The following is a 24,179-nucleotide window of genomic DNA, read 5'->3' as shown; positions in this document are numbered from 1 at the left end:
TCTCGAGTGCACCCTCCGGGCTCAGTGATCGATTCCTCAGCTTCCGTGTGACCCGTTTTCAATTTGTCATATTAAAGCCGATAGCACCATCCGCTGGTTTACACACGTTTATGAGTAAGTGATGAGGGATCACCGATGCAGTCTCTGGTTATTTTTAAACAATGCTGTTATATATCACTAAGGCGGACCATTCTTGTTTTGTAGTAACGGAGTGAAGCGTCCACATTTACACATTTGAATTGGATTGTTCTTTCCACCTTCATTCCTTGGGCTCAAAGTGAGTACGATTACAAAATGCTGTTGAGAAATTTACAGGTTATTCTAAAATCCAATGTGTTAGTATGTTTAATGAATGCATATAGTGACATGCGGTGTACTTTGCATATTTAAAGAACCTATTTCATCATAGTAAAAGCATTTATTTCTTTGTTTCTTTAGGCATTGCCCCTGACGAAGGGCCGGGAGGCCCGAAATGCATTGGGCAGGGAACATATGAATAGTATCCCATTGTCGAATTACCCCTTATGTTGAAAGGAAGTTGTTTAAATTTATTTTGTACCAATGGTAGTTGTATACAAAAAGTATGTCATGAGTTGATTTAAATGACATGTTAGTAAAGACAAGAATCAAATACATGTAACTTGTAGCGTTTTTTTTGTACTAAACATGTTTAGCATTTAGATAAAATTTAGTAAATAATTCTCCATTGGGGATTTGCAACAGTGCGCAGAGGGCAAGCGGTTCCGCTGTATCTCTGATCACCATCCCAATTGGATCGATTGCTTCTTAGGTGCAAGGAGAGATAGAGGAAAGTGGCGCATGCCCCTGGGGGCCCTGGATTTTTTTGCAACAACGGGGTGTTTCTGTATTTTATGTTAGCAGGCACACCTTTGTAAATGGCTTGTTTGGATGGAGCGACGAATGTCTGACCTGACCTGCGTCTGGATCTAAGGAGTTTAAACCCAGATTGATATGTTTCTTTGATGCCCCACGTTGCGTTGCGTCACTGTCAATCTATAAAGGACACACCACAAATATTATACATATTTTAAGCGCAATGTGCTAGGATAGCCTACTATGATGGTACTCTTTTTATCAACATCCGTAAAGAATATGCTGAGCCAGAACACACACTACTAGGAAGGGGTTGCGTGCCAATCTCCGCAGCATTCACAGAGATGAGTCGAGACAATGGTGCCAGCCAGGAGGGGGCGCTGCCATGCCAGCAGCAGGGTGACGCTGACTAGTGCGTGCACATCTTCTGTCCGTCCCTACGCGTGCACATTTAGCTGCGCAATCCGTATCCATTCCTAAAGGCTCTTGCATGGCGAGAGCAGCGCATGCGCGCTGCTAACGCCAGACGAGACCTAAAAAGTAGCTCCCATAATTTAAATGGTGACAGATTGCAAGTTATCCAACCAAAAGGATGTAGGGGGGAGGATGTAGCCTTATGGCTAGAGCGGCCGACCATGAAACAGGGGAACCGAGTTGGAGTCTCGGCAGCGACGCTAAACATCCTGTGATTCTGGGCAAATCACTTAATGTCCCGTGCCTAACAAAAATGAATGTATCTACATGTAATGAAACTGGTGCTCCTATAAAGCACTCGGATACTCGATCTCTCGGATCTAGTTCGCGCTATATAAAACTCTTTAATAAAAAACAGATGGTTAAGAAGTTATGTTTCAGTGAAGGGAACAACGCAAGAAAGAGGAAAGCCACTGAAGAAGAAGCAAGCAAATGAGTGACCAGAAAGCCAACCAAGGTTAATAGGTAAACTGGCCCAAAGCCCACTGTAAGTTTTTGGTATGGTTTTGAAGACCTCTTGTAACAGTGGACACCTAAAAGTTGCCTGTAAGTGAGTCCTAAAAATTCAATCACCCTATCCTAATATTTAAGCTGTGATTACACCCTGAGAGACGTTTTGTGATTGAAAATGCAATTTTAAGCTCTCCACCAGGCTGGGCTCCCTAACCTGCCTTATCCAGGTGGTCATTGACTCAATGGTTCTTTTTGTCATATATAAATTTAACCAACTATGGCTCGGCTACAGATTTTTGTGTGACTCTATTTAATGTGTTACTGTTTGTATTTGGTATAGGAAAATGGGCCCATATGAGTGAAACAATTTTGCAATTCTTAACGGTCAGAATCGCTATTTCGACACGTTAAAAAAATGCAAAATTGCCTTTTGATATGTATGAAAAGCATATGCGATGTTGCAAAATGCTAGTTTTTTCCCCCTTGTAAAAATCGCGTTTTGGGAATCGCAAATTATGAAATCTCAAACAGGGATTTCCTATTTGCTGTAACCGCATGTACAGCAAATTTCCTAATTGCGATTAGTCACAAAAAGGGCATTTAAGAAATGCAATTCCCATGGAATTGAATCTGGCGGTAACCAGGTGCTAACATTAAAAAAGCGCCCAAAATGCTTCAAATATGGTCACCCTCTTTCTAAACATTTAAGGTGTGCACCCAAAGAAGTTTTCAGTGAGAGTGCGATGTTTCTTGATCAGTTCCATGTCACATTAGGTCTTTCACACTCTGGCAGTATGAATTGGGACCCAGTGGGTATGAATGTAGGTGTTGGGCATGAGTAAGTAGGAAGTTACAAGATACAGGTACACACTTCCTGTAGCTCCTCTGCCTCTCACCCCAACTGTTTAGGGCATCATTGGATCAGTAAAAGTGTTGGTGGCTCCCACAGTTCGCTATTACTACCCTGTCTGTTCTGGTTCCATTACAGGGGAGGGGGATCTGATCTGGCCTGGCTATGGGGCCAGGGCTGAATGCCTGCTGAGAAGCATCCCTCCTAGTCCCACAACTTCAGGCTGAGCAGAGCTCAGATAGCCGCCCCCCAAGTTTTCATTTAGGAGCTGAGAATTGGCAATTAGTGGCAGAGTGAAAGGAGGGAAGCAGAGGACTCCCACCCCATGTGTGGATCATGAAATATGCATGGACCCATCTTTGCTTGCACATCCTGATCAGAGGTCTGGCTTCAGTTCTCCAGTTCAGCCTCCTCTGCTCGTTGGATGGAAGCTGCGTCCAACAAATGTTCCACCTTCCTTATCTGAGTATACACTGTAGCAAAGGAAGAGGAGCCCTGTGCTTTACTTCAACCGCCGAATGACTGCATGCGAGGAGTGTAAAAATGCTTCCTCCACAATGCATACATAATCCGTTCCCTCTAGATCGTTTTAGTCAGTGATCACTGATCTGCTTAAGTTCACAAAGGGGTTCTGGCCTCAAACTGCACACTGCTGAACCCTCTTGTATTATGTCTGTAGGTGGCTTTTAGGTCGCCATCCTCTTCTGTGGGGAAAACCGCTCCAGAACAGTGAGCACATGTAGTGTAACCATGCATTTTCTGGTTCAGCCTGTCATAATGAATTTAGGTGGTAGGTTCCTGATGTCAGTGTTGTCTTTGTATGTGTCAGGAACTGTGTGGGTCTATTGATCGCTGGATCTCTGATTTTGGGATGGGTGGATGCGCATGTGATTCTGCTTTTGTGGAACTCTTATTTTTCGCTTTGTGAATTCTAGACTCTGTGTGTGTGTGTGTGTGTGTGTGTGTGTGTGTGTGTGTGTGTGTGTGTGTGTGAGTGTGTGCGCGTGTGCGTGGGTGCGTGTGCGTGGGTGCGTGTGCGTGTGTGTGTGTGTGTGTGTAGGTGTGTGTGTGTGTGTGTGTGTAGGTGTGTTCTTCTGTGAGTAAGACCTTGGCTTAAATCTGTGCACCTGTATGATTATATATTTCCTGGAAATGATCAGCCATTATGTATATCTCTGGGTAGGAGTTACCTACCAGGGGCCGTATTACATAAGCTGTCCCAAGGGCACAGCAGGCGTTTGCGCCCACTTTACACTCCCTCGGGGCACATTGGTATTAAAGAAGGGGCCGCAGGCGCTTGTGCGGCCCCTTCTGTAATCCCATGAACCCCCCCAGACATCCCCTTCAAAAGTGCAGGTGGGTCGCCACCTGAGCTGTGAAAACACGAAGTGGCTTTAAAGCAGCTGCTCCGTTTTTCACATGAATGCACTCCCCCCAGGGCAGCTGTAGTGTGCGGCTGCCCTGGGAGTAGCGCATTCACCTTAATGCGGCACATTTTCCTGGATTGCGCTGAACACACCTTTTGAAAAGTGTGCCCAACGTAATCTAAGAAAATGCAGCCTTTATAAATTATGGCCCCAGTTCTTAATGTGCGGTTCTTGCTCAGACACACAGAGATTAGCCCCTTCACATACATATGGAACCACTGTATCTCACTTTTAATGTAACAGCTTTGATTACAAATGGCGTTGTTGGTCACATCCTGCATCATGTCATTGGTGATTTCACCAATGATGACTTTCTCATGTCATGTGTGATAACGGGTGTGTAGTGATGAGCAGTGCTTTGAGGCTGTATATGTAACCATATGTAACTTTAGGTTTTCGATTGCAACCGTAACATTGTTTTTTTTTTTTATAACACGTGAGTATATGATCCAATAGCATTTTTTACATCCCTTAGTACAGTAAATGTGTTAGGATTTGTAATTATATAGTTTGTTCCATGCCTGACATATACGATGGCAACGCACTTTAGCCAGGCCCTGTATCTCCAACCACAGTATTCGCAATGGATGCAAAGCATTGACTGTGACCATGTCCTTTGCTCAAAAGTTTGTTAGAACGTTAGGGGGAGAGGGGCGGGGGATTTATTAGTTTGCAACGGTTAGAAGTTTTTCTATTTAAATAATCAGACCAATTAGGTAATCCTACGTACATGTATATCGGCTGCAATTTGCACAGACTACATAAATGTTTACGGTGTTCATGGACATGAAATTGTACATCATCAGATAAGATGTGAAATAATGTAAACATCGTTATAACCCTTTGTATCGGATGTAACTGGAAAACCAATAAAGTGTGTTTAAAAAAAAAAAAAGACCATGTCCTATGCTCCGTACCCCTGCATTAAGTGACCATTGGGCAAGTACTGGGTAAAGGACTTGGGCTCATATGTGTACATTTTGAGAGTTTCTCTATTAGGAAATTGCACTTTTACGATTTCGTAATTTGCAATTTCCTAATAGCGAATGTGAAGCCATAGGAATCGCTATTAGGAATTTGTAGGTGGCATACATTACGTGTTCTGAGTCCCAAATAGCCATTTCTAAGGATTCACTATTTGGGAATCGCAAAGTTGGAATTTTGTAAATATGGGCCATAGACCGTAGCCTTCCAATCAGAAATGATCATTTTTTTATTTTTTTTTATTATTATTTTTTTTTGTACCCGTTAAACGTCCAAGTAGGGTTTTAGAAGAGCAGTGTGCAGATGTCCAAGAAACGTTCAAGGGTACAGCCTTAAATTAAACTGTACAACCTATGTAAAAATGTGTGCACTTAAAGAGATGTACATTGGGCATATGGTATAGATTACAAAACTAAGCAGGATGCAACAACAGCACGTAATTTGTGTTTTTTTAAGTTCAGGGGCCTACCGTTTGACAGTGCAATGCTAGAGGGATTTATTCCAGTGGCGACTTCTCCGCAATGGCGGAGGAGCGCCCCCCAACTGCCTGGCTCAGAGTCGGCAAAAGAAAAAGAAAATGATGTTCTAGCATAGTTTTATTTTTCATTTGCTGGCTCGTAACCAGCTTGTGGAGGGAGGGACTGGGCAGGCCATAGGAAGAGAAGTGCTTTGTTCACTCCCTAAGAGCCAACCGTCTCGGGCATACCAAAACACCTGTGCACTTTGCTTTCTCCCGCCCAGCTGCAATCAACAGCCGGGCTGGAGAAACCCCCACAGACTCCCGGGCCTGAGCGGAGCGTCTTTTTAGCCCGCTTAGGCCAATCCCTGCGCTGCTCTCCTAGCAGGAGAGCAATGCAGGAATTGGATGGGAGTCTGTCCCAGGGGCTGCCAGAAAGAGAATAGCAAGCGCGACGGAGTAGGTTGCTGCTGGCTTCAGGTGAGTTCTTTTATTTTTATTTCATTTTTTAGGTTTCGCCTGGCGCAGCACTGCGCAGCAGTGTTCGCGCAGGCGAATACTTATGTTTACCAGTACGGGGCTTTGTCCCGCCTCTCTCTTCCATTGGCTAGCTCCATAAATGGAGGCTAGCCATAGGAAGAGAGATCTGTCCGTAATTGTCGGAGCAGATTGGTGGGCGTTCCGTACATTTTTACTCATCCCGCCCCTTTTAGAACGTCATGCGGCGGTGGGCGGATGTTTTTTTGTTTTGTTTTGGTCATTTCCAGCGTGTGCTTTGCATGGGTGGGCTGCACGATTTCACTTTCCTTGATTTGCTAGCAGGTAAGCAGCATTTTGTACTACTGTTTTTTTTATCCCGCTCCCGCCCCCCTCCCGCAGTCTGTGTGCCCGTTCCCGCCCCCCTCCCGCAGTCTGTGTGCCCGTTCCCGCCCCCCTCCCGCAGTCTGTGTGCCCGTTCCCGCCCCCCTCCCGCTGTCCGTGTGCCTGTTAACCCGCCCCCCTCCTGCTGTCTGTGTGCCCGTTCCCGCCCCCCTCCCACTGTCCGTGTGCCCGTTTCCGCCCCCTCCCGCTGTCCGTGTGCCCGTTAACCCGCATCCCTCCCACTGTCCGTGTGCCCGTTAACGCCCCCCTCCCACTGTCCGTGTGCCCGTTCCCGCCCCCCCCCCTCCCGCTGTCCATGTGCCCGTTCGACTAATGTGTCAGCGACTTCCACCGGCTGGGTATTGCCATCATATGCCACTCACTGCTGTTGTGTACAATGGTACCCCCAAATGTGCCCATTTTAGCCATGATGTACTTTTGTGTTGTCACTAGATGCCAGTCCAATATTCCTATCTTTCCCATCTTATGTTCAGACTCCCATAACGTGCAAGTTTTTCAGTGGCAGCTTGTAATTGGAGCAGGAGAGGGGGGCGGGAAGGCCACAGACGCGCACATCTGCATACTCACGCTCACCCATCTACATGCAAACTCACTCACAACCCTACATTCACAAGCATGAAGACATACACCGACCATTCACAAGCACATACACATTCACAGCACGTACGTACGTACTAATACACATACATACACACACAAGCAGGTGCGCACGCTCTAAACATAAAAAAACTTACCGGGCTTCATTGGCGCAGGAGTGGGAGACGGTTTTCTGCCCGTGGGGGCTGGTTTTGTTGGAGCAGTGCTTTTCACTAGCTCTGTACACCTTTAAGAGTGGTCTGAACTCTGTACACTTGCCCGATTGGTGATGCAGATGCTAGAACCTGGCATTTCTTGGTGACTCGGCTCCAGGACATCCTATATCAATGTGAGTTGGTAGCACAGGGATGATGGTGGTGAGTAAAGGATTGTGTGTAAAGTAATGGAAGCGCTTGATGTGAGAATCCATTAGTTGGCAGGTGCAGCTAAAATAGAGCACAGTAGAAGGCTAGGAACATGCTCACGAGAGCTTAAGTTATCGCAGTAGGCAGAACCGTATACATGTAAGTAAGGAGTAGAGCTAAGGATGGTCAGTTCTAAGGGGGGGGCATAGGTGTGCAATATTAATCACGACTTCTGACAGCAAGCTGTTCTTCCATTGGATATCACATGCCTGGATCATGGTGCAGCAAGCTTGGAAGGTCCTAGTGGCTGGTCTCATGTCCATGGTTTTAGGATGAGCACCTGTTCATCATTTTCTTGGAAAATGTTTCGTTTGATGCTGAAAAGTTCTGTCCTTTCTTGATCCTTTAACGAGCACGTTGTGCCACGTAATTGCACTGTGTAAACATAACATGAATAACGTTTATAACAATAACGTAGTACAAACCATTTTATCAATGTTGCAAAAGTATGGTGACATTGGGTTGGGTATTACAGTCCTGTTATGGGGTTGGCGGACACATCCACACCTCCATGAGTGGGCATCCTCCAGGCTTTTCCCCCAGGTAGCCCTGGTCTGCACTGCATTCACGTGGGCTCCCCTGTATTATAACCGCTTCAACTTCTGTGAGTGGTTCAGTCTCCTCTCAAACTGCTCAGATCCCTGTCTAGCTCTCACCCTGAAAAGCGTCCATTAACCATCTCTTGTAACGCCCATCTGGGGTACATGCCTCCATTCAGGCTACCTGCAAATCTGTCGTCAAGAGCAAAGCCCCGATTTTACACTACTACTGCTTATACCTTTTCTGTACCTTTTGTGTATGCGAGAGACGTGTGCGCTGCTATTGCATAACGAGAGCCTGTTCATTGTGCGGGAAGCTACTGCCTGCACTACAGTGGGATGTGTTTGACTCCATTTTGAATCCTATGGCCTTCATTGTGTTGCTGTGTGTGTGAGTGTTACCACTACTACCCAAGCTGTGACTCTTCTATGCATGTAAGGGAAGCTTGCACTGCTGTTGCTCATCCGGTATCTACTAGGTGTGCAATGCTGAAACATGAAAAAACCTTTCACCATGGAAAGACATGTGTGGCATTGGCAGCGCTTGTACTCTTGAGTCAGACAACGCATTCTCATCATAGAGGCCCCATGGTGGTGCTCTCATCCAGCATACCTACTAGAAATGTCTACTGCAGCAACACATTGCCACTTGTGTGCAAGGCGGAAGCAGAACGTGTTTACCCCTTTAATTGGCCTCGGGTGCTCCATGTTCTTTCACTGCTGCCGGAAGTCCAGGGGCGGGACCATTATGCCTCCCTGCTGTCACTCTGGTGTGTGGAAGAAAACTCTGACTTAAGGTTTTGTCGAGTTTGAAAGAGTATTGATTAAGAATGGTTGAGTCTCAGAGCAAAACGGCATGTGGAGCCCCCTCCATCAGAAGTGGAGTCGAGCTCCCCGAGGCAAGGCAAGCGCACGTTTATACCCCAGTGTTGACATTTGAAGACTCGAACACGCTTGCACCTCTGTGTCACAGAGATGCAAATGAAGAGGAGACGGGGTGGATGCAGATGGCGATCAGTAAATATCCACATTGGTACATTGTTTAGGCCGAACAACTAAAAGCTTAAAAATCTTAACTCGAGTGCCAAGGGGGCTTCATATCTCTACTCGGAGCCGGGAACGTCCGATTAACAGTGCCACAAAACATGGCCGAGACAGTTTACAATAACTAAGCAATCACATGGGCTAGTTGTATTTTGCAGATGGCATGGAGAAAAAACAAATCCCTGCGGCCTGGTGTACTATCCATGTTCCGTGGGGCATCCATTTGTAGGTAATTGAAGAGGTTAATTAGCCCAGCATCCAAAAAGTTCGAGAAACCTCTTACTTCTATTGGCCCCTCGCTGTGCTTGCTTCCCTGCCCCCTCGCTGTTCTTGCTTCCCTGCCCCCTCGCTGTGCTTGCTTCCCTGCCTCCTCGCTGTGCTTGCTCTCCTAGGTGTGTTTGTGTGGCTCTGGGTGGGTGTGTGTGGCTCTGGGTGTGTGTGGCTCTGGGTGTGTGTGGCTCTGGGTGTGTGTGGCTCTGGGTGTGTGGGTGTGTGTGTGTGGCTCTGGGTGTGTGTGGCTCTGGGTGGGTGTGTGTGTGTGTGTGTGTGTGCGTGTGTGGCTCTGGGTGTGTGTGTGTGTCTCTGGGTGTGTGTGTGTGTGTGGCTCTGGGTGTGTGGGTGTGTGTGTGTGTGGCTCTGTGTGTGTGTGTGTGTGGCTCTGGGTGTGTGTGTGTGTGTGGCTCTGTGTGTGTGTGTGGCTCTGGGGGTGTGTGTGTGTGTGTGGCTCTGGGTGTGTGTGTGGTAGTAATTGCTGCCTGCTGAGCTCGTCCAGTAGGGTACAATAGGACTTATATTTGCGAGAGATTAAGCTGTTGGCAATGTAAATTACAATGCCATTTATTTATCTGTTTTCAAAACCAACACATAAATAAAAATGTTGTCATTTACAATGCCAATAGAACTAAATTTTGCAAAGGCGAAACCGTTGCATTGTAAATGCTTGTTATATATTCTGCACTCTCCCCTACCAGCCTTCCACCTCCCGCGTTCACTCCACTCACCCCACCACCATTTGTTTGTGGTGTCCGCAACCAAGTTATTCAGCTAGATACTCTGAATTGTTTGTGTGTAATGCTTTGTAATCCTGCATGCAGCAAAATAAATGTTGACGTGTGTGAGAGGGGTATCGTTGATTTTTGGGGTTAGGGTGTTAAAAACCATCAGTGTCCCAGCATCCAACAGATTGCACTGGTTGAATGTAAGGTATGTGCTTGGTGTTAAGGTTTCATTTTGCACTGTAGGCTCATGATAACACACTAGTTTGGGTTCTTGGTATCTGACCCTTGAGAAAGAGGCAGAATTGATTAGGAAGACTAAAAATGTATTGCTTAGCAAATAGCAGGTTGAGAATCTGCCTGACTGTATAGATTAGAAACAATTTTGCTCCTCCAGTGTAGGTTGTCTACAACAGGAGATTAACTCTTTTTTTGTGGTGTACAGTTTTAAGTGTACTGCAAATGCAGTTTCTCATGTGTTCGAAGCTGGATGTAGAAGATACTTTAATATATAGTTGAGTATTGGTAGCCTATTAATTAAAAATTTTAGTGTCATCCTTGCCTTACAAAGTAAAATGTTATAGGTGACTTTATATAGCGACTGTGTTCCATGAGTTAACTCTTTGGCTTGATTGACAGGAAGTGGTAAGCTGTTCGTTTAGATAAACTGCAGTCTATTTTCAATAACAGTGAGTACCTGCTCTGTATAGTGTCACATATCCTAATACACAATGAAGTAGAACTCTGTGATGAACTGCGTCAAAGGGCACCAATTGTTGGGAAATACTAGTTGGCAGAAATCATCTTTGTGCACGAACTGGAGAGCATTGTTAATAAATTGCAGAGTAGTAGTTTCTTAGTAGCGCCAGCGGCGGAAGCCATTCTATTATTCCAGTGTGTTGTGGTCATCGCTGTTGAAAAGTTGATCCCACTTCTTCAAGGACTTTTCTGGGGAAGAGGAAGTTAGTAAAGGGACAGTATCTGCTGAGGTAAACTAGGCTAAGGTTAGTTTTGTTTACCCCTGGGACAATTTAACCACTTTTCAGGAATGATTGAAAGGTGCATATATGGAGGCAGGGCTGACCTTAAGCAGGGGTGAGGTGGGCCCAGGCTCAGAGTGCCAATTCTCTGAGGGGCTCATGGAGCTGTGTGCATTAAGGTTATGTCAACAGCAGCACCCTTCTAATGGTGCTCCAGCCATTTCCCTTCCGGTTCGTTTATGTCTCATATGCCAGTTTCAAGTGGTTTTAGTCCTTCATTGCCACAGTGGGTAATGTTTTTGCACCCCTTTTGCCCCCTTCTTACCTTCAACCTTTGCCCCCTGCTGACACCCATCTTATTCGTAAGACAGCTAAGCTATCGGTGATTTAGGTGAGCTGGGGGAGGTCCGGGATGTTTGTGCTCAGAGGCCAGTACCTGCTCATCCAGGCACTGACCAGTGAACTTAAATGAGACCTTCTGCTTCCTCATTTAATTCACTACTATCAACAACGGCGACAAAATTCTCTCCACCCACACCGAGGGCGCTATCTTAGAAAAGATCAGCTCTGTATGAAGAGATTTCATGATGGATGAGGTTTGGGGGAGGCTTAGGGAATAAGGTTTAGGGTGTTTCCTTGGATGCGAATTGTGTGTGTGATATGGAGTTGAGCGAGGCTTGAAGGGCAGTCTCTCATGATCTTTGGGTTTGGATTTGTGAAGCGGTTGATATAACTAAGGGAATACGATTTTCTAATTGTAATTCTCTATGAATCGGAATTAGGAAATTTCTAATACTAATGTACGAAATTCTTTAAGTTTCATAAATTCCTATTGGGTCGCGTATTAGTCCTACCTCATGCATATTAATGAGGTAGGTCGCAATTTGCAACCCATTAGGAATCAGTTATCAGAGGGATGATGGCCACCATGTCTGTGATTGCTTTTTGATAAAGCAGCCCTTTTTCCGTGAAGGAAAACGGGATGCATTTAAAAAGAAAAAATTGAACTTTGCATTTTAATTTTTTTAAGAGTAGGCAGTTTACATTCTCAACGGGGAAAGGTTCCTTTGGAACCCCTCGCCCTTTGTGCATGGGTTACAACCAGTTTTAAACTGGTGGTAAAGTATTCCTGTTTTGCAACCGGAATTTGGTAGAAAAACAGTAATACATACCATATCAAATCGGTATTTGGAAGAGACGCCCTAAACACGCCCCTTCCAAATATTGAATCGCAAATCCAAAATGTGATTCAGTAACAAGTTACCGAATTGCATTTTGTACAGTATTCCTGTTTTGCAACCGGAAAAATACTTTGTACTTTTGGCCCTAAGGTCTTTGTACCTCAAGGCAATGGGGAAGCAAAGTCAAAGATGTTGTTAGACATATGATTGTTGGGGACAGGAGTTAATAAATAAGGGGAAACATGGCTTAAGAGGGAGGGAAAAGTGATGATTGAAGAAAGGTGTTTGTATGATGGCAGGACCGTTGCCAGATTTGTGAGAGCATGGCTGGTTAATGATGAATATAGAGGACATGGGGGCAAGTTGGGTCTCTATGATGAAAGCAGTATCTAAAGTGTAGTTAATAGTGGAGGACGGCAATATTACATATTTGAGTCTGGTGTGCACTTCACTTACCAGAGCCTGCTGCCACTTAAATCTTCCTAAACGTTTTTGAAATTCATGACTGTTACCTTTTAGGAATGACTTGAAAACTGGTAATATGTGTAAAAAACAAAAACAGTTGAGTTGTCTTCCAATATGGCATGAATTAGGTCTTATAATTCAATGCATCTTAAATTCAGAGTAACCCTTCTACACCAGTACTTGCTACCCATTTGTAAATTAACCTTTCTCCTGAAACATTGCTGCCTGTAAACCAAACATATGAATGTTAACTGTTTCATTACTCCGCATTAGATCTTAAAATAAAACTAAACTTCAACCAGAAAAACAATGTAAGCAGTACCTGTTACGAAGAATATGAAATATCAGCAGTGTCCACTTGGCGTTTCACCTCACGCGCCATTAAGGATGTTTTTACCCTGCTAGAATTTAGCCTCTTATCTACATATTCCGACCGCAACGTTTTTAGTATGTATCTTCGGTGCATTGTAGTTCTTTTTAGGTTTTGGCTAGAGTAAGACTGCGCACATGCGCAGTCTCGCTGGCGAGACTTAATGAGATAGAGGTATTTTCACTAGCGAGGTTAAGCCTTGGCCCTTTTTTTTCTCCATTGGCTGGCATCACCGTTCATGCTATACGGTGGCCAGCCATTGGAAAAGAGGTCGCTGTGACGTACTTCTTTATATTTAAGCCCTGTCCGTTTCAGACTGGGTTCCTTGACTTCCTTCTGCTGTAAAAGATTTGTTATCTTTAAGGGGCCTGCCCCATAAAGATTAGAAACCTTTTACAGCAGAAGGAAGTCGGGGAAGAGAAAAGTCTCACCCGCCGCCCCCTCCCACTCCCCTAGCTGTGTTACTCTTGCTTCCGTGGTCCACTGCTCCTTCCGGGATCTGCCCACCTGCACTTTGTAAGCCGAGCACTTAAGCCCCCCTTGCAGCACTTCTTGCTCTGCACCCCCAGCACTCGCACTTACCCAGTCTCCCACTGGGCACCGTGGCTCCCGCCTCTCCGGATCCACACACCGGCTGCAACTTCGGGATCCGCTAGTTCCCAGCAGCCATGCTCCCGGCTCCGTGCACGGGGGACCCGGCTCCGTGCACACAAATCACTGCGGACCTGCCACTTCCAATGCAAACAGCGCAGATGTTGCAAGAGGCAGTTTGCTTCCGGGGGCACCTGACTGAAAATGGCGGCGCCCAGGGAGCTTTGAGACGGGATGCCATCTCTGGGTCGGTGTGCCCTCTTTGCTTTGAGAAAGCTTGCCTGCCATCAGGGATCGGATTGCGGAGTACTGAGCTTTGCCCCCGACACCATCGCGCCTGCGGGAGGTGCAGCTCCAGACCCCGTGCGGTCGTGAGAGGGAACAAGGTAGCGGAGAACTCTGGTGACTGCGGCGGCTGCAGTGAAGGCGGGCCCCTGTGTACCCGGCACCGGAGGTGATCTGTGCGGCGGGGCCTAGCACAGGTCCATGGTGGCAGAGGCGGATGCAGTCTGGGTGCGGGTGGCGTCCTGTGAGCCGCAGAAAAGTTCTGGGGGCGTGGGTGGTCCGGGAATTCACTGCGTGCGGCAGCAGTTATATAAGCATTGAAAACAGACACGCTGCTCTCTGCCCTGAAGGTGTCCCGTCTGCTGATCCCTCTCTGGCGGCGATTGGGACGGATCATGGCCATTTTTAGGTCTCGCCTGTCGATGCGCATGCGCATCGAGCAAGGCGAGAGTATTGGGACTTATCCGCTCTTTATCCACACTGCAAGGAATCGTGGCGATTCCTTGCAGTGCACGAGAAATTTAAGCTCAATGCGCATGCGCATTGAGCTTAAATGCGCGTGCACATGCCCCCAGCCGCCTGCCTTGCCTACTCTCTCTCACAGCCTCCCCCAGCTCCGCCCCCTCACTACTTGATTGCACGGCCGCTAGGCCGTGCCTCCCCTACTCTCCTCCCCCTCCTCCTCTCCTCCCCTGCCTGCCTGCCGCTAGGCCGTGCCTCCCCTACTCTCCTCCCCCCTCCTCCTCCTCCTACTCTCCTCCCCTGCCTGCCTGCCGTGTCGCACCTCTCCCCTCTCCGCCCCCTCCCCTGCCCGCCGTGTTACGGTGAAAGGCTTGTTTGTTTATTTTACCCGCCGTGTCGCCGTGTCTCTGCTGCTTGCCCCTGTCCTGTCTCTCCTCCTCTCCCTCTCTATACCCTCCCCCTCCCCCCCACCACTCCCATCAAGTCCCTCTGGCCCTTCCCTCCTCCCCGGACCACACAGTCCAAGGATGCGCCAGCAGCAGCTCGGATTCCCGAAATACTTCCACTTTTTTCTCTTTAAACATAAAGCAGCTCGTGGCGTCCTTGGGGGTTTGGGGTCTTGGTGGAATTTTTCTCTTTAAACGCTGTCGTGTGAGCTTTTGTTATTCCGACCTCCCCCCGCCTGCTCCTTCCATGGCACAGGCCGAGGTCTTGAGCACAGGGAGGGGGGGCGCAGGCGGGTCCGACCAGGCCCTTACAGATGTTTAGAATGTTGTGCAAAACTAGAAATCGTGCAAAGGGGGTTATTGATTTAAACAAGTTTCAAGTCTATTTTTTTCCTCTCAAAGTTCGATACAAGATTTTATAAAAAGATAATCAAACACACCCCCTCCCCCCCACCACTCCCATCAAGTCCCTCTGGCCCTTCCCTCCTCCCCTGCCCCCTCCACCCTTTCTTGGTGCTCTGCAGCCCGCGGGGCCGACAGAGGTACCTCTTCTTTCGGTTTCCGCTCAACAACAAGGACCCGTTCCCTTCAGTCCCGGGCGCCGCTGCGTCTCTCCGTGTGATCTTGCTCCCGTGCCCCTTGCAGCTGGCAGTGCCAGGGTTTCTCCGTGCCTCTCTCGCGCCTGCTCTGCTCGCACCACAACAAAGGAGGCAGAGTTGTATGGATGTCTGGAGCGGCGGGCAGGGCAGGATGTGACCTCAGCTGCAGGCAGAGAGGAGACCCCCGTGCAGGGAAGCCGGAATCCTACACACGCTGGAGCCCAGCCAAGCCCCTCCCGCCTCACGCCCCCAGGCCGGGGGGCTCAATGTGCATTCCATCATAACACTCTATTTAAGAGTAACAGCATAACTCTTTGCCTGATGTCTGTTTTGCAAAGGGGCTCTACCGTCAGGTAGCACCGTTTACAGGTTTTATCTTCCTTGATGTGGATGGGGAAGGCTCTCTCCTAAGTTGTTACAGCTAAATGTGGAACGAGCTATTTAAATAAAATCTTCCCAGACAATGAAGCAGGGTTTTCCGCCAAGGCTATTCAACTAACCCTTGTATGGTCCTGACTACACTTATAGAAACATATACATTGGTCTGGCCCAGTCCTACCAAACTGTGACTTTGGACATATATTAGGGTGTTATCAGGGTCAATAGTACTTACTATCGACAGTGGTTGTAATTTAAACAGTCTATAAGCAGTCCTCTGAAGTCATTAGATGTAGCTCACTCACCCTCACTCACCCTCACCCACATTCACCCTCACTCACCCTCACTCACCCTCACTCACCCTCAACCCCTCACCCTCACTCACCCTCACTCACCCTCACTCACCCTCAACCCCTCACTCACCCTCACTCACCCTCACCCTCACTCACCCTCAACCCCTCACCTACCCTCACCCTCACTCACCCTCAACCCCTCACCCTCACTCACCCTCAACACCTCACCCTCACTCACCCTCAACACCTCACCCTCACTCACCCTCAACCCCTCACCCTCACTCACCCTCACTCACCCTCAACCCCTCACCCTCACCCACCCTCAACCCCTCACCCACCCTCAACCCCTCACTCACCCTCACTCACCCTCAACCCCTCACCCTCACCCACCCTCAACCCCTCACTCACCCTCAACCCCTCACTCACCCTCACTCACCCTCACCCTCACTCACCCTCACTCACCCTCAACCCCTCACCTACCCTCACCCTCACTCACCCTCAACCCCTCACCCTCACTCACCCTCAACACCTCACCCACCCTCACTCACCCTCAACCCCTCACCCTCACTCACCCTCAACCCCTCACCCTCAACCCCTCACTCACCCTCACTCTCACTCACCCTCACTCTCACTCATCCTCACTCTCACTCATCCTCACTCTCACTCATCCTCACTCACCCTCAACCCCTCACCCTCACTCACCCTCAACCCCACACCCTCACTCACCCTCACCTTCACTCACCCTCAACCCCACTCACCCTCAACGCCTCACCCTCAATCACCCTCAACCCCTCACCCTCACCCACCTTCACTCACCCTCACCCTCACTCACCCTCACCCTCACTCACCCTCACTCACCCTCACCCACCCTCAACCCCTCATCCTCACTCACCCTCAACCCCTCACCCTCACTCACCCTCAACCCCTCACCCTCACTCACCCCCACTCACCCTCAACCCCTCACCCTCAACCCCTCACCCTCACTCACCCTCACCCTCACTCACCCTCACCCTCACTCACCCTCAACCCCTCACCCTCAACCCCTCACCCTCAACCCCTCACCCTCCCTCACCCTCATTCACCCTCAACCCCTCACCCTCACTCACCCTCAACCCCTCACCCTCACTCACCCTCAACCCCTCACCCACACTCACCCACACTCACCCCCACTCACACTCACACTCACCCACCCTCACTCACCCTCACTCACCCACCCTCACTCACCCTCACTCACCCACCCTCACTCACCCTCACTCACCCTCACTCACCCTCACTCACCCTCACTCACCCTCACTCACCCTCACTCACCCTCACTCACCCTCACTCACCCTCACTCACCCTCACTCACCCTCACTCACCCTCAGCCCCTCACCCTCACCCACCCTCAACCCCTCACCCTCACTCACCCTCAACCCCTCACCCTCAACCCCTCACTCACCCTCACCCCCAACCCCTCAGCCTCACCCTCACTCACCCTCAACCCCTCACTCACCCTCACTCACCCTCAACCTCATGCTAAAGATTTACAAAAAAACCCATTAACAATTCTAAAAGCACTAACTCTAATGCTGCGAGACCTATTGCATTTCTAATGCTTGTTGAGTGGGGTGCTCAGCGACCGACTTACTGCCAGTATCTGGCCCTGTGACACGGCTCCCCGTCCACGGAATCGACTCCCGTCTTCTATCCTGATACCTGAGGCCTCATGTACTCTGAGCGGCCCTGGCCAAAATGAACACTGGTGATTGCCGCCGCGCCCCCCGCAGCAAAGACCGCCCGCAGACCCTTTCCAGTATCGCCGGTAGATTAATCTGAAGCGGCGTGTCCCAGTTGCAGCTACGGGGCCTGCGGGGGAGGGACGCGTACCGGAACAACACGCGTCTCACATTCTCCAGCCCAGGACTTTCACCTGCTCTCGCCTACAGCCCGGTGTGGGGCGATGTAAATAATCTGAGGGTTAGGGAGCGAGGCACCCTGTGACACCACTGATTCATCACTCGACACCTAGTTTGTTGTCTCACCATGGAAGAATGAGTTAACATTGTGAGGATTCCAACTTGTAACCTGCAGGGCTCACAATCTGACACCTACCGGTGGGATCAGGTAGGAGGTGTGCACATGTCCCCCCTTCTGTGTTCGAACTCCATCCTGTGTGTGACCCCTTCCACGCACCCTCTACAGAATTCACAATGTGGCACCTATTGCTGGTATGAAGTAGGAGATGGGGACATGTCCCCCTCCTGTGCGCAGGAGCTCCTCCTGCATATGAGCCCTCATGCGCATATGAGCACCTCCTGTGCAGATTAGACAATTTTTGTGCGTGTGACGCCCCTCTTGTGAGTATGGCCATGTCCTGTGCTTGTGAGCCCCCATGTGTATCTCTACTACACTCTACTACAATCTTCTCACTCTACTACTCTCTACTCATTCTCTACTACTCACTACTACTCACTCTCTACTACTCACTCTAGTACTCTCTACTCACTCTCTACTACTCACTCTCTACTACTCACTCTCTACTCTCTAACTCTTACCTCTCTACCTCTCGCTCTACCTCTCTACTATTCTCTACCCGCACACCCGCCCGCGTGAGTGGCATTGAGAGATGAGGGCTTTGGTCATGAGCACACAGCAGTTTGAGCACTGTTATGCACCATGCATGCTTTGAGGCGAAGGCATTAATACTGCACATTCACAATGATACTTGTCAATCTTATTTATCTATGACTTCTCAATCCTAACAGGATCCTATACTTTGTTCTTCCTATGACGACCAGATTGTGTGTGGCTCTGTGTGTGGCTCTATGTGTGGCTGTGTGTGTGTGTGGTGCTCTGTGTGTGTGTGGTGCTCTGTGTGTGTGTGGTGCTCTGTGTGTGTGTGGTGCTCTGTGTGTGTGGTGCTCTGTGTGTGTGTGGTGCTCTGTGTGTGTGTGGGGCTCTTTGTGTGGGGCTCTTTGTGTGGGGCTCTTTGTGTGGGGCTCTTTGTGTGTGTGTGGCACTGTGTGTGTGGCACTGTGTGTGTGGCACTGTGTGTGTGGCACTGTGTGTGTGTGTGTGGCACTGTGTGTGTGTGTGTGGCACTGTGTGGCGGTGTGTGGCTCTGTGGCTGTGTGTGGCTGTGTGTGGCTCTGTGTGTGTGTGTGTGGCTCTGTGTGTGTGTGTGATTCTGTGGCTGCGTGTGTGTGTTTGTGTGTGTGTGTGTGTGTGTGTGTGGGTGTGTGTGTGTGTGTGTGTGTGTGCAAATGCAATAGGTCTCGCATTTGCGAGAGCTAAAGTTATTGGCATTGTAAATGACAATGCCATTTATCTGTTTTCAAAACCAACCCATAAATAAAGTTTGTCATTTACAATGCCAATAGCTCTAACTTTTTCCAAGGCGAGACCTATTGCATTGTATTTGCTTGTTAATAAAAACAACCAGGTCATATCTTTCCTTCAACCCTTTCAGACTTATCCTTTCGAGCTGGGCAGTTAATTCTCATGCACTTTATGGAACGTTCCTCGAGTTCAGATTCCGTTGTGTGCCTTTTCAATGCGGTCGTTTATCACGCAACCTTCTGTGTGCTTGTTGCCCCCATTTTGGTAGCACAAGCATGAACTACTGCTATCTGAATTTACCTGTTTTGTATGCGTGGGAAGCTTGTTCTGCTGCCAGCAGAGCTATTGGCTTTGTAAGTGCTTGTTTAAGTGTGCTGGCTGACATCAGGGCATCTCTCTCCCACCCTGCCTCGCTAATTCTATCCTTTCTGGCTCCCTTTCCCATTCTTTCACTCCAACTCCCATGTTGTGGCTAAAAAAGTTATATATGGAGGTCCTTTAAGTTCCATTCCAAGGGCACACTGACCTTCCATGCAAAGAAAAGCTTTTGGCACTCTAGGATCGGGACCAAACCGCCTGGCACCTGCTGACCACCCAAGAATCTGTTTCTACCAGGAGGTATACTTAGAAAACATTTTTAATATCCAATATTATGACAGCACTAAGTGTACAGCCAGCGAGAACATGTCCCCACCCTCCCTTAATGAAACTGTAAGGGCCATACCGTTCTTTGCTAACAGATGTGATCTGATCTGAAAATTCATGGTTACCTGATTTTGGCCTGGCAGGGACAATCACAGACAATGGCACTTCCCTCCTGATCTTTCTTTAATAGACGCAAGGAGGATTTTTTTCATGCCTTATAGTAAAGTGTATTGGTGTTTTATGATTTTCTTTTCTCCTTTATAAATTCTAGACAAAGGACTGGTGGACCTACGAGTTATGTTACGGAAAGCACATCCAACAGTACCACATGGAAGGTATGTTGTTCCATTTTAACCGAAGAAGCATTGCTCCCTGCCCTACTGTTTGTGATTCGCTTTTTTTTGTGATTGTGGCTACCTGTGAAATCTCATGGTGTAAGGAGCAGATGGGTGACCTATCAAAGGCAGCCATTGCTTTGTGTCTCGCAGGCTGACATGAAGGATTTCGGGCAGTGGTTTTGTAGGTGGACTATCGGGAAGAAAGTAAAAGGTGCGGATACTGCAATCCTTTGTTCCTGGTTTCCCCAATTAGAAAACAGGAAGTCCCGCACTTTCACAATTGTAAACCTTTTTGGGTTTCCTTTTTGGGTTTCCTTAGAAAAGGCTAGCCTTTGGTGACCTGGAGTTTTAATTGATCTTTTTTTTTTAAATAAAAAAATCGACCTCAGTAGTAATCCCTTTAACAGGAATGAACCCTTGACCGTTGTGTCTGACTTCCTGCCTGTTTTTTTGTGTCATGTAATTCCTTCAGTTTGTTGATTTTCCTTTTTTTATTTTTATTTAGCCTTGCTGTTCTCCGTTAAGAGTGTTGGGAAAGGTCGGACAGAGAGGCCAGGAGCTAGTAGTGTGATGATGAATTGCCCATATTGCCAGCATATGTCCAAGTAGAACTTGAGGGCAGAAAGGGCCTCCTTTCCCGCCCATTCTGCCATATCCATGCTTGAGACCGCGGATAGCCACTTAGCAGCTGAGAGAGAGAGGGGGGGTAGAAGCTACTTCATGAGTCTTTCTGAATTAATGAGAAGCTTTCTTCTCAGGGCTAGAAGTATTTACTAGGCATGTGCGAATCTCTGACCACAATATTCCTCGGAGTTACTCCCCAGTCTCTCGCAGAAGAGTTGATTTTTATCTTCTCTTTTTTCTTTTTTCTTCAGAATTGGAAGTGAAAGGGGACATTTTATACCTTGGGCATTATCAATCCGAATTTGATTGGAATAACGAAACAGCAAAAGTAAGTTGTGACTGCAATCGCATTTCGTAAATATAGTATTTGTTGGGCAGTTTGCACCTGATTAAACTTCTCACCTAGGCGAAAAAAGTAAAGCTCACACTCTTGTCAGCGTGTTATCTTCAAGTTGAGTTGTCTAATTAAATATGTGTATTTACAGAGTTGAGACTAACAAGTGGCTCAGTCACTTAGCACCATGTGCACTTGTAGTGGGTTTTCAAAGATTCAAATAAATTATGATACTTGTAGCACTGGTTCACTTACGTTGAGGCAGTTTAACAAGGGCACGCGAAAGTAATGATTCACAAAAAAAGAAAAACCTTCTAGGTCATTGGTTCTTGGCAACAAGGCATTACTGCTATCCCTATGCAGAACGCTTGTGCCTTTTGTGGTTAAATAAAGTGTTTCACTGTGAAGACGATTTAGTATACTGTTTGACTCACTGCAAACAGTCCATATAAATCAGAATAGCAAAGGATTTCCTTCTCTAACTGACGTGTACCTAATCTGTTTGCGTAGGACAATAGAAACGCTAGTTCTGAAAGTCAAGTTACATCGCTTCATATAATAGGGACTGATATTGCTAATTATAGCGCTTTTGGACAGAAAATACAAATGTGATTGTCTAGTCAGGTGATGTTCCGTACTTTTAGGGCAAAGGTCAAGAAACTAAGGGGCACACGCATCAAGCTATTTACCGATCTGCGAATCGGGCCCCTTTGCGACCGGTAATTAGGTGAACGCAGGGATCCCGTGGAGGATTGTGTATAGCAGGGTGCCGCTCGTAGAAGTTTTGTTGCCTGCATCGGAGGGTTTGCTTCAGAGAGGGACTGCGAGGACCAGCAGCCCATTGCCTACCCAGCTGTAGCCTCTTCCCTCATCGTTCCCGCCCCGTGCCTGGACATCAAAATACTTCTCGCGGCCCCCGCTTCGCGGGAGCCGCTCGTAGAAGTTTTGTTGCCTGCATCGGAGGGTTTGCTTCAGAGAGGGACTGCGAGGACCAGCAGCCCATAGCCTACCCAGCTGTAGCCTCTTCCCTCATCGTTCCCGCCCCCTGCCTGGACATCAAAATACTTCTCGCGGCCCCCACTTCGCGGGAGCCGCTCGTAGAAGTTTTGTTGCCTGCATCGGAGGGTTTGCTTCAGAGAGGGACTGCGAGGACCAGCAGCCCATTGCCTACCCAGCTGTAGCCTCTTCCCTCATCGTTCCCGCCCCCTGCCTGGACATCAAAATACTTCTCCCGGCCCCCGCTTCGCGGGAGCCGCTCGTAGAAGTTTTGTTGCCTGCATCGGAGGGTTTGCTTCAGAGAGGGACTGCGAGGACCAGCAGCCCATTGCCTACCCAGCTGTAGCCTCTTCCCTCATCGTTCCCGCCCCCTGCCTGGACATCAAAATACTTCTCGCGGCCCCCGCTTCGCGGGAGCCGCTCGTAGAAGTTTTGTTGCCTGCATCGGAGGGTTTGCTTCAGAGAAGGACTGCGAGGACCAGCAGCCCATTGACTACCCAGCTGTAGCCTCTTCCCTCATCGTTCCCGCCCCCTGCCTGGACATCAAAATACTTCTCGCGGCCCCCGCTTCGCGGGAGCCGCTCGTAGAAGTTTTGTTGTCTGCATCCGAGGGTTTGCTTCATAGAGGGACTGCGAGGACCAGCAGCCCATAGCCTACCCAGCTGTAGCCTCTTCCCTCATCGTTCCCGCCCCCTGCCTGGACATCAAAATACTTCTTGCGGCCCCCGCTTCGCGGGAGCCGCTCGTAGAAGTTTTGTTGCCTGCATCGGAGGGTTTGCTTCAGAGAGGGACTGCGAGGACCAGTAGCCCATTGCCTACCAGGGGCGGATTGGCAAGGCGGGCATTCGGGAATGGGCCTAAGGGCCGGTGCCTCAGTGGGCCGTTTTTTTTCTCCCCTGTCCCAGTCCACAGAGAGTGGACTAGGAAAGGGGAGAAAAAAAACGGCCCACAGAGTGCACGGAGACAGAGACTGAGAAAATGAAAGCAGCCTCGCTGTGCGGCCAGACAGCGATTGTCAGCTGTGGCCTCTCCTTCACCCCTACCCTGCCAAGCAATCAAGCTGAGGCTGGGCTGGGGAGGGGTGATTGTTTGCAAGAATCGGCCTCCCTGGGGGCCAGGTGTTTCTCAGGCCTTTGAGCCATTTGCACCTCGGCCCCCTGGCGCCCATGCAGCCCAGAAACGGTGTTAGTCTTAACACCTCGCCCACAGCCCTTCACATTCAGGGCATAGTGGGTGAGGAAGAATGGGTCTTGCTGTGGGGGCCTGGTGATGTTTGGAATTTTTTTGTTTTATTTATTTATTTATTTATGCGATTTTATATAGCGCGGACTTTACCCGAAGGTGTCAGAGCGCTTCACACTAGGAACAGCAATAATACATGAGGAGAAAATTATAAGTGGACAAATTACAAAAGCAAACGTTAAGTAACATGAATCAAAAGTGACAATAGTGAGCAACCAAAATACAAGAGGAGCAAACAGTGCATTACAGGAGGAAAAAGAGATATGTGTGCAGGTTACAAAAGCGTACAAAATACACGTAGAGGTATAATACTGCAATTAATGGCAGACACTCCAGCACAAGAACAAACGTTACGTAGGCAATGGTGGCACTTGTGCAAGTAACTAAAGCAAACAAAAGTGAGAGGTAGCAAACAGTGTGTTACAAGAGAAAAGTGACTTGTGCAAGTTACAAAGGGGTACCATACACAGGTACAAGGGTAATACTACAGTAAATGGAAAATACTCAAACTGCCAGAACACACTGGGAAGGCACTTCCCATGCACCAGCTTCACCTCAGCCTCCCACCTGGCTACCTGGCTACCTGGCTATCTTGGATGACCCAGAAAGCTGTGTTTTGTGCTCCCCTGCCAGGATATTTTCCCAAGGCCTGGAGGGTTGATTAATTTAATAATTGCAGGGGCCTTACCTCT

The 24,179-nt window shown here is 48.4% G+C and overlaps 1 protein-coding gene across 4 annotated transcripts in view; it reads left to right on the top strand.

Moving 5' to 3' along the window:
* The window catches only part of OS9 (OS9 endoplasmic reticulum lectin), a 310,804-nt gene that overhangs the window by 82,514 nt on the left and 204,111 nt on the right, over positions 1 to 24,179 (top strand). For all 4 annotated transcript variants that reach the window (XM_086966442.1, XM_086966460.1, XM_086966451.1 and 1 more), the window contains exons 3-4: positions 20,225 to 20,288; positions 21,167 to 21,243. In XM_086966442.1, coding sequence (XP_086822568.1) covers positions 20,225 to 20,288; positions 21,167 to 21,243 — 141 coding nt within the window. The remainder of the gene's footprint in view (positions 1 to 20,224; positions 20,289 to 21,166; positions 21,244 to 24,179) is intronic.

The sequence above is a fragment of the Lissotriton vulgaris genome, chromosome 1_1 (assembly GCF_964263255.1).
Source record: "Lissotriton vulgaris chromosome 1_1, aLisVul1.2, whole genome shotgun sequence".
NCBI lineage: Eukaryota > Metazoa > Chordata > Amphibia > Caudata > Salamandridae > Lissotriton > Lissotriton vulgaris.
The sequence above is the reverse complement of the archived record's forward strand: the minus strand, read 5'-3'. Positions and strand labels throughout refer to the sequence as shown.